At 40.4% G+C, this 9,994-nt stretch overlaps 1 protein-coding gene across 2 annotated transcripts; it reads left to right on the top strand.

Moving 5' to 3' along the window:
* The first annotated feature begins 382 nt into the window (after nucleotides 1-382).
* il12rb2l (interleukin 12 receptor, beta 2a, like) lies at nucleotides 383-9,994 on the top strand. Of its 2 annotated transcripts, none has more exons than XM_079365832.1 (15): nucleotides 383-653; nucleotides 2,084-2,182; nucleotides 3,672-3,816; nucleotides 3,932-4,083; nucleotides 4,188-4,330; nucleotides 4,492-4,630; nucleotides 5,189-5,265; nucleotides 5,632-5,869; nucleotides 6,007-6,213; nucleotides 6,369-6,473; nucleotides 6,577-6,711; nucleotides 7,582-7,722; nucleotides 7,877-7,946; nucleotides 8,400-8,505; nucleotides 8,733-9,994. In XM_079365832.1, exons 2-15 carry the CDS (start codon nucleotides 2,110-2,112, stop codon nucleotides 9,135-9,137), a joined length of 2,136 nt encoding a protein of 711 aa, XP_079221958.1. In that variant the 5' UTR covers nucleotides 383-653; nucleotides 2,084-2,109; the 3' UTR covers nucleotides 9,138-9,994. The 2 variants fall into 2 exon arrangements, with proteins under 2 accessions (XP_079221958.1, XP_079221959.1); XM_079365833.1 differs by lacking the exon at nucleotides 383-653 and adding an exon at nucleotides 948-984.

Below are 9,994 nucleotides of genomic sequence, written 5' to 3'. Positions count from 1 at the left end.
CGGGGGCCATTTGTGGCCCTTGAGTGGATTTTTTGTGGCCCTTGACTTCAAATCGAAGAATCAGAAGATTTTGGCCCCAGGCCTCATCAGATGGCATATTTCGTTCTTTTTTTCTTTTTCATGTTAGCGAGGGAGACCTATAAAAGCCTGACTATTCTTTCCAAAAAAGTAGAACACAACAGTTTCCCACTGCAATTAGTTATTGTGCATTTACATTATTTTTTGAACACGTCAAAATACAAAAAGTTCCCTCCGATTCTAACGCAACAATTTTGGCCCGCAAGAAAAAAAGTTTGGACACCACTGGACTAGTCAGTGTACTGGTATGCGGTGTAAATTGGCGCATGCGTGGTTTGATTGCGTCGCTGGGAATTCCAGAAATGGGCGTGGCTTGATGATTCATTTAACGGAACCATGGCGCTGAACGGAACCATAGGCTCCAAGAATTGTCATGAAAAATTGTGAGAAAATTCCAAGATGAAAGCGCCCATGAGGTCCGTAAAAAAGCTTCACGAACGTTGAACGGAAACAGGACAGTCCACACCCACTGAACGGAACTCGCTGCAACTTCACAACAAAACTTTCTTCTGTCCGTGTTTTTAATTATAAGCTGCACCATGAGCGACAGGAGTCTCTGTTTCTCTGATAATGAGGTAAATATCATATCTTCATTAAATGTAGAGAAATGTGAGTGTGTCTAAGGCAAGGCAAGGTTGGTTTTAATTTAATTTAATTTCAGAAGTAAAGTCTATATTTAATATATTTATTATACGTTTAAAGCTCAGCTATATTGTATAACATTATGTGAGTATTGTATTAATACTTAAAGTTCCAGCTGTCAGCCTGTGGGCTCGTTTTGACAAACTTAAAGTTGATAAACTTCTTTTTATACCGTATTCATGTGGTGTCGGACACATCGGAGAAATGACTTTAAGAGTTCTGCTCAAGTCGGAACAACAAATAGAAAACTCGGAAAAGACTAAGGTGCTTGACTTTGTGTTTTCCTCTTTTTATTTTTATTACTTTTTTTTCATTTTTGAAGCACTTTGTAACAAAGTGTTTTAAAAGTGATATATAAATAAATAATATGTTTTGTTATAATGTTAATATAGCCTTTTTTTTATTTATTAATTCACGTAGGCTATTGCACATAAACTTTTGGCTCAAATATAAGTTGTAAAGTTACATTTCACTGATCTTCTTCTTCGTAGCATCCAAACAGTTTGTTGATGTGTTTTCTTAACATTCAGACTTTCCGAACTGAAATCACACGAATACACTAAAATCAAGTGAACGACTTTGAAAACACTTGGACGAGCCGATCAGCACATGAATGCATCAGCAGCATCAGACTCTCCACATGTTCACGTCTTATGGCTCAAGACAGGAACACTCAGACAACGTGCTCTGCTGTGAAGCACAGATTATACAGAGAAAAGACTGAGTGATGTTTTGTTTCTCAAATAACTTGGACATTAAGATCCTCTGCTGAGAATAAGAATGATCAAATGATGAGGGGAATAATCCAGATGGACACAGTTATTACATTTGCTTCAATGCTTGCTTTCTATTTAGTTATTTTATCCTGTTGAGATTGGATTTGACTTGTTTATTGTCCAGGAAGTGTTTGTGTTAAATAAGTGAAGTGAAGTCTTTTCCACAACTCTTTTGAGAAAGAAATGGGGACGTGTTCACCTTATTTATTCTTTAGTCACTTCCTACATGAAACCAAAACATAACCTTTGTAGCACTGCACTTTGAGTCTTAATATATTACTTACAAAGGCCCAGCATTAATGTACACTATAGCATCATGTAGCAAAGGGATGTAGTCAGAAACGTCGAGCTGGCTCATGTTGAACAGAAATCAACTGGAATGACATTGGGCTCAAAGTCTGTAAATGTTAGGGATGGGCTTGTAGAGAGGGATAGAAACAAACAGCAACAAATAAAACAGATTAGACTCAAGAAAATGTACGGTATGTTGTTAAGCTTGTGTTTGTAGCAGCCTTTGTATAATTCTTTATACACACCAGAAATGTGCCTGATTTATTCTCTGATGTGTTTGTGTGTTTCCGCCGCAGACACCAGAGGCCTGGGTCCACATGTAATGGCCACACTTAAAACCAGTTGGATTCTGTCCATCTGGTTGGTCAGCCTGTCAAAGTGCTCCGCTTCATACGGTAGGCTCTTACAACGTCTGTACACATCACACATACTGCACAAGTGTCCTCCTTCCTTTTCTCAGTCAACAGTCTTTGTTTTACATTTTTATGTTCCTTTATGCTTTCACTCCTGCTTCTTAACTCCACATGTCGATTAAAAAAAAACAGAAAACAGAGCTGAATTAGAGCGGAGCACGGGGTAATCAATACTCAACACATGCAGCATGAGGTAGGAGGCTGAAAAGTTTTAGATGAATATGAAGGACATAAATACTGTACATACATAGAAAGATAAGAACCCGAACTTATTGTGTCACAGCAGCTGGTTACTCAATCGTGAAGCACGATAAAGGATCAACTCTATTTTTTTTAAACCACAACTAGAAGCTATAAGTGTACTGTTATGCTTTATCATTCAAAGGATGTGTCAAACATAGATAATAAAAATCTGTACAATCTGTTACATCTTTATCGAAAACCCACTGTTTTATCAGAAACACATCCTCCACCACCACTCCAACGAAACATACCGTCGATGTTTCAGATCTGTGCTGATATAAACGCGGCTTGTGTTTCATGTGCAGCACATGTTTGAAGGCTTTCCTTCAGACTTTAAGTGATTTAATAAAAGGCCCTTAACGCTTTTAGAAACAGTTCTGTGTGTCTTTCTTTCTTTCTAAAGCTGACCCTTTGAGATCTGCAGCATTGTCTGTGTCTGTTTTAAAGAGGAAGTAGTTATTGAAAGGGTGGCAGTCGTTTCGAGGCAGACTGATCAAAGTACTTACTTCCTGTTCATGCTCTCATCTGTGGGCTTCCTCGCAGTGGAGTGTGGGGACGTATCAAACTTGTCATTGCGAGAGGTGAATAGGCTTATGAGAAAAGGTGACAACTCTCACACACGTACACAACATGTGTGTGTGTGTGTGTGTGTGTGAATATGGGCAGACCTGTGTATGAGCGAGAAGGTGTCTTTTTGTGTGTTTCTCGTGGTAAAGCTCAGTCTTCTATCTCGTGCTTTCTAGCTTGTTTCTCCAATCGTCACCCACGCATACATTCACTTCCTCGTTTTCTTTGTGTCTCTTTGCTGTCGTGGCTGGGAAACCTGTGCGTACAAACAAAGAAGTGTGTAAGATAAATGTCCGGTCAACCCTGCACCGTTCTGGATGTCTTCCAACGATCCTTGCTGGGACTCAAGGCGGATTAGATATTCGAGTACTGTGTCCTGTCCCTGCCTGCCTTCACTTCGCTCTCAATTCTTTCATGGATCTGTAAAATTGATTCAGACACTTAAAGAAACACATCATTCAAGGTGTCTTGCAACTTAAACAAAACCAGAGCAGGATGTCCATATTGATATTAAGGTTTAAGAGCTGGTTAGATAAACAACAGCCCTGCTAATATCTTTCCATTAAGAAGATTTGAATGTTTATTCTAGTCCTTGATGATAATTTATTATTTTGAAGGAGTTTAGTTATTCTTCTTATGATTTCTTATCCCCCCCCCGCAGGTCCTCCTGCTCCTCCCTCTCGCCCTGTCTGCTACATTCCCTGTGATGAGCACTGTCATGCAGACATCCACTGTACCTGGGAGCCGAGGTCGGACCCTCAGATCTCCACGAATTACATCCTGCGCTGGGAGCCGGCAAATAAAGAGTAAACACAAACATTCTTCTCTTCTGTCAACTTATTTCTTTAAAGTTTAGTGATCGTATAAATATCTTAAACATCAGTAGTCTTCAGAACTAGTTTGACTCTGCGTGTCTCGCAGGTATCAGCATGTGATCATCAGGGGACGTGTTACTGGTGTTATTCCTCGGGACCAATATTCTCTCACTGGCGATCTCCGTGTTTGGGTCGAAGCTACAAACCAGCACGGTTCTTCTAAATCTCCAGATGCTAAGTTCAAAACAGCAGATATCCGTAAGTCAATCCTGCGTGTCTTTTTTCTTATAATCACGACAGTCACAAAAGTTGACCTCTTCAGGATGAAGTCATTGTGTTTGGATTACTGTCTCTGTTTCTAGACATGCCATCGCCTCCTACAGTCACATTGAGTGAGCATCAGGATGTGTTAGAGATTGAATGGAATGCCATCTGTGATCCGCAGCACCCCATTGGACACTGCGACCTCCAACATCGGACCGAGGAAGACCAAGAGTGGAAGCAGGTGTCTGGTTTAGGGTGTATTCTGCCAGTCTTTCCCACAACACACTCAGTGCAAAATAAGCTTCATCTGTGATGGAGGACATTTATAGTGAAGGAACAACAAGAACAGCTGCAGCTTGTTTATTGTCTAGAATGATGTCTGCATGCTTAATTCCCTCTCAGGTGAACGAGGTCTATCGTAACTTTGCATTGGACAACCCGCAGCCCTGCACAGTCTATGAATTTCAGGTCCGCTGTTCCTGTGACAAAGGCTTGATGAGTGACTGGAGTGCAATCCACAGAATAGCCAGCAGAGAGACGGGTGAGATCTTATATGTGGTTTTTATACCTAGGTTTAGGATTGGAGAAAGAGCTTGTAAATGTTTAGTTACTGTTTATATTTTCACCTGTATTAAACTGTTGAGTTAAAAATCCTCTGGAGACATTTTGGAAATACATGTAAATGCGTTTTGCTTTTGTGTGAGCAATCTATCGCATGACTATGCTCAGGTGCAAATGGAGGCCAGCAGTTTAACATAACCTAAAATCTGAAAGATTACATTTGTAGTCTGACATTTTGAAGCATAACAGAAGTCAAGTGGAAAGGCTGGGAAATAAGAGAACAGCAGAGACTCCAGAAAACGCAGCATTGACTTAATTTACTGCACAGACAACAGACTGTTTGAAATCATCTTGGCTCATTCCTGACAAGGAGACTTTTTATTTTTAGATTGTCAAAACAGACAAACAAAGAGAGGAAAAGTCTTACCCTTATTTACATGAATTACTCTGCATTTTCTCTGCCAGAAAGATCAAACTCCACAAACGTGAACTCTCCTGTGATTGTGCCGTCTGCTGTGTCTTGTGCTCTCTTGATCAGACCCTGTTGCAGAGCTGGATGTATGGGCCGACTGCGGCATAATCCCTGAAAGCCATGACTGTGTTCTTACCTGGAAGGTAGGGAGTACAGTAATTGAATAGTTTTTTGTTTCCTTGTAAAAGTTTATATCTTTAAAACAGAGGTGCATTGAGTTGTCTGACTTTAGTTTACAAACTCGGGACATGGATGCCTTTTGTTAAAGCACCTCTAAATTATACTCTTAAATAATGAACACAGCACAGCGTCTGCTCCATCAAAACATAGTTGTAAGCAGTGCAGTATTTCCAAATCATGAGAATGATCATCAATAGGAGTATCTGTACATTAATTCCTAAGAGGCAGGTAAATAAACTCCTTCTTTGGAAGTTTAAATAATAAAACCCAAGTCTCAATTTATGCAAACTAAACTCTCCACTTCCTTTCCTTTTCTGCGTCCGATCCAGGAGCTTCCCCCACCCCAGGCTTGTCGTCTCATTCTGGGATATGACATCGGATTGTTTTACAGAAACGGCACAGTGAAGTGGGTGAATGTGTCCACAGCTGAGCCAAGAGGCCTGTTGCTGTGTGAGAAGATGCAGTGCCAGTTTAAGTCTTCTCTTCAGGATGTCTCATCAGTCAATGTGTCAGCCTACAATCGTCATGGTGCCAGTATGCCCTCCTCTCTCTCTGTGCCAGAAACAGGTATCACTGAAAGCAACTGTCATCAAAGTAATGTGAAACATTACAGTTATTATTCTCCTTGTATGCATCATCATTGAACACTAAAGCTCTCTGTTTGCTTCATTTGTAGTTTTCCTTTTTTCTTTTTCTCTGCGCAGTCTCACTTGAACGTAAAGAGAAAAATGAGCAAGAGCTGCACCTCAAGGTGACTGAGGAGAATCTCACAGTGTCCTGGGAGCCGCCTCGTCAGCCCTCTGAAAAGCTAAAGGATTATGTGGTGCAATACAAACAAGCAGGGTGTCCTCTGGGTCAAGGATTCGATTGGGTCAGGGTGTCCAAAAACCAAACAACTGTTGTCTTTAAAGGTATGTTTGATTTGAGTACTTTTGAGCAATGCTAAAGTTATTCAGAGTGGATAAAGTATGTGACACCGCAGCCTTCATTTGTAAAGGATGGGTGGAAATTTGTTTTAGTGTGCGACTGGACTATTTTCAATACTCTGACGTGTCTCCCCCTGCAGGTCAATTTAAAAAGTACACACCTTTCCAAGTGTCACTGATCTCGGTTTCACACAGCAACCAAATCCATCACCTCTCATCAGCTGTTGGGTATTCTCTTGAAGGAGGTAAGTGTGAGTGTACGTAAGTGTGGCTTCTTTCTGTCCTTTCTCTTTTATAGCATGGAAGTGAGACGTATTTCCCTCATGTCCATTTCTCATTACTTTTCAGCCCCGTCCAAAGTGCCATCATTCAAGCTGCTCTCCATTTCTGCCCTTAACACCACCGTGACATGGGAGGCTGTTCCCCTGCTCGGACAGAACGGGACAATCCTGTCCTACCAGATAGGAGTTAATGGAAAACATGGTACACAGATTTAAATACAGCTGCACTAATGAGAGAGGGAGGTCAAAGATTGTGTCATAGCAGTGGATCAGGTCTGTGTGGTGGAAAGCTCGTTGCATGTCTCTGTGGAGGCCATTTTCAGTCAACCCAACACCAGCACATCTTATCGATTATCTCATGAGTCGCCACTTCGGTTTGAACACGTATTCACAACTCAGGATCAGTTCTGATAACTTGGTGAAATGGTGATGCTGAGCCAGAGAAGCATAAAGGATTACTTTTTAATTTGACAGTTTAAAGTCCCATGCACCTACTTCATGAGATAGTCAGATGTGCCAACACCTCCTTTTAAAACATTTAAGGGCAACCATTAAATTCATGTCTGTAACTTTTGGTGAAATGCCTTAATATAAAGCCACATTTATGTTTCCCCCCCAGGAAGAGTCCCTGTAACCTTTGGTTGAAAGTTTACAGCTCATCTTTTTAAACTGTGATCTGGCTAAATACCACTATGTGTGATATTTCTAACTGTGGTCCATCATCTGCCCAGGGACAACAGAGTTAGCTCAAGCTGGTACAAAGAATCTCTTCTCTTCGGAGAGTAAGGTTTCTTTTGTGCACATTCAAATGAACTAAAATAAATGAAACAGCCTCTGCTGTGCTGACAGGCCAAACTAAGATGAACGTCAGCAAATAGGTCATGTCAGCTGTGCATTAAGTCATATTGACAGAAGTATTTATTGTTAAATTAAGAGTCATGTTTTCTTACAAGATTAGTGTTCTTTTTAGAAAGAAATATCTTTTTCCCAAAAAATCAGTAAGGTGCAGTTTTGTTTTATAAAGCGACTGTCTAATTCCTGAACCTTGTTTTCAACACTCTGACCCTCCTAGTGTCCAATGTGAGTGCATCGACGAGGTCAAAGCTGCTTCCTCTCAGTCCAGGTCTCAAATATGAAGTGTGGATACGAGCTGTGACTGCGGCCGAACCTGGAGAACAATCCACCATTACGTTTACAAGTCCACAGAACCCTGGTATCACTTTGTGTTAACTTTTACATTCTTAATGTGATGATTTAAGAAGGAGCTGGCTATGAATCAATGTTTTTAAGCGGTTTGATTGTTGTTGCTTTAAGTATAACACTCGTATAAGTGCTTTATATGTTTTTTTTCTTTGTCTCTCTTTCAGGATACCTCACACCACTCCTGCTGGGGATATTTCTACCCGTTGCAGTATGCGTATCTGTTGCTTTACTCTGGTGAGATCATGTCAAACAAGCAGTCTTAAGTATTGAACAGGACAGCTGTAGAAAGGCAGGAAATGTTGGGAGTAGAGAGCGGGGGATGACATGCAGAAAAAGGGCTGATGTCAGATTCAAACCCCCCACTCGCTGCCATGAGGACTGTAGCCTCTGCACATGTGCACAACATAAACACTAGGCTATCCGGCTGCAAATGTACTTTTAAATTCTTCTTCAAGATTGTGGAGTTTATGTGACAGTATGATGCAATTATTTTTTCCCTTTGGCAAAGTCAATTTGTCTTCCGGTTCTGCACACATTTATCTGCCTCCATAATAACATCAATAAATAAAATTAAAAAACAATGAAATTAAAAAACGACATTGTACATGCAAACATTAAATCAAACAATAAGAAATATGGAGCTCAGTTGTGAGGCTGTCTTCTGTTTCTTCTCCCCTCTCATGTCAGTGCTTGTCAAGGAGGAAAACAAGTGTGTCCACTGATGCTTTCGTGTCTGTATGAGAAAGTTCCAGATCCTCGCAACAGCCACATCTTCAGACGGGTGACTAATCAGGTGAGAGACTGACCTAAAGGGTTGGACCTTTATGTGTCATGTGAGTCATTGTCTAATCTTAAACCAGGGTTGCTCAGGTGTTGATCCAGAGTTATGCTGTCATTTTGCTGTTAAACTGAAAACTGCTCCTCTTATATAAGATTACATGTTTAACGAGTAATTGAAGTTTTGATTTGTCGCTGTGTATTCCAAAAAACTAAAAATGTCTCTATGTTTTCACTCTATAGATAAATGACCCCTTTGGTTGGCTCTACATTCCTGTATGTGAGCCACATCCAAAGATCTCTCTGTTGGAGGTCGTGGAAATCCAATCCTGGTCTTTTAAATCCAAACCGAAAGAAACCTCAGACTCTGAAGGACTAATCAGGCCAGTAGGTGATGGTTTCTCACCGATGACCTGCATGGGTGACGAGAGGGAGGACGCTGTCACAGAAGAGGCTCATAGGACAGACCGCAAATATGGAACAGAGGCCTACAGCAAAATCGTTGACTCAGATGAGGAGCGGGACGAGGAGAAGGAGGAGGAGGAGAGAGAGGACTGTTGGAGCTCCTCTACAGAAGAACCGTTAGAACAGTCAGGTTACGAAAAGCACTTCATGCCCACTGCTTTGGAAATACTGGAAGTTGTATAAAAAGTCTCCACGACAGATGTGTGTTTGTATATTTTCTAAAATACCTGTGTGAATGTGAATTGTAGAATATGGCTCTCACCTGCAGGACGTACTCCGATCATTGGAGTTATTGTAACGAGTCAGCTGGTCTGTCTTTACCTTAGCTTCAAGCTTTTACATTTCTTTGTTTTGTTTTTGATGTGGCAACATTTTATGCTCATAAGGTGCATGCTAAGTGTTTTGTCGAAACAATGATGAGTAAGTAACTAGTAAAGGCTAGTGACTTCTTTAACAAAATGCTCTATTCCAACAATTAAAAGAAGTTCATCAGTGTAAATAAGTCGCTTTGGGATACATGTCTTTGTTTAAGAGTATAAAATGAGTTGCCATAGCTACATCTTGATGGCCTTTGGTTGTCGTAATGGGGGAGCATTTTATTTCCACATGTTGTAGGTGATTAATCGTTCACCTATTATGTATATTTTCAGCTTCAAAGAGCAAAAGCTGATTTGGCTGCCAGCGTGCAAAAAACAGAACTGGAAACAAGATGTCTTGTCCCATCAACATGAACAGAAAGCTATATTTAAATATAAACAAAGGTAAATCATCAATCAAGATGTCTACATACAGCACTCACAGGGATAATATATATTACGTGCACATTAAAATAATTGTACATTATTGGCCTTTGTCTTGTGTTTATACTGTTCAGTTGTCTGTCCTGTGTGGTTATGATGTATGAGGGGATTCCAGTGGAGATCAGTTCAGTGATGGTTGTGGGTAAAAGTTACACCTGTAAAGGTTAAGGCTGTGCAAAAAAAAAAAAAAACATGGTTTCTGCAATATAAACATTTACAATAAACATATCCAAAAGTATA

The sequence above is a fragment of the Symphodus melops genome (genome assembly GCF_947650265.1).
Source record: "Symphodus melops genome assembly, chromosome: 17".
NCBI lineage: Eukaryota > Metazoa > Chordata > Actinopteri > Labriformes > Labridae > Symphodus > Symphodus melops.
This window is presented reverse-complemented; position numbering and strand designations above follow the sequence as displayed.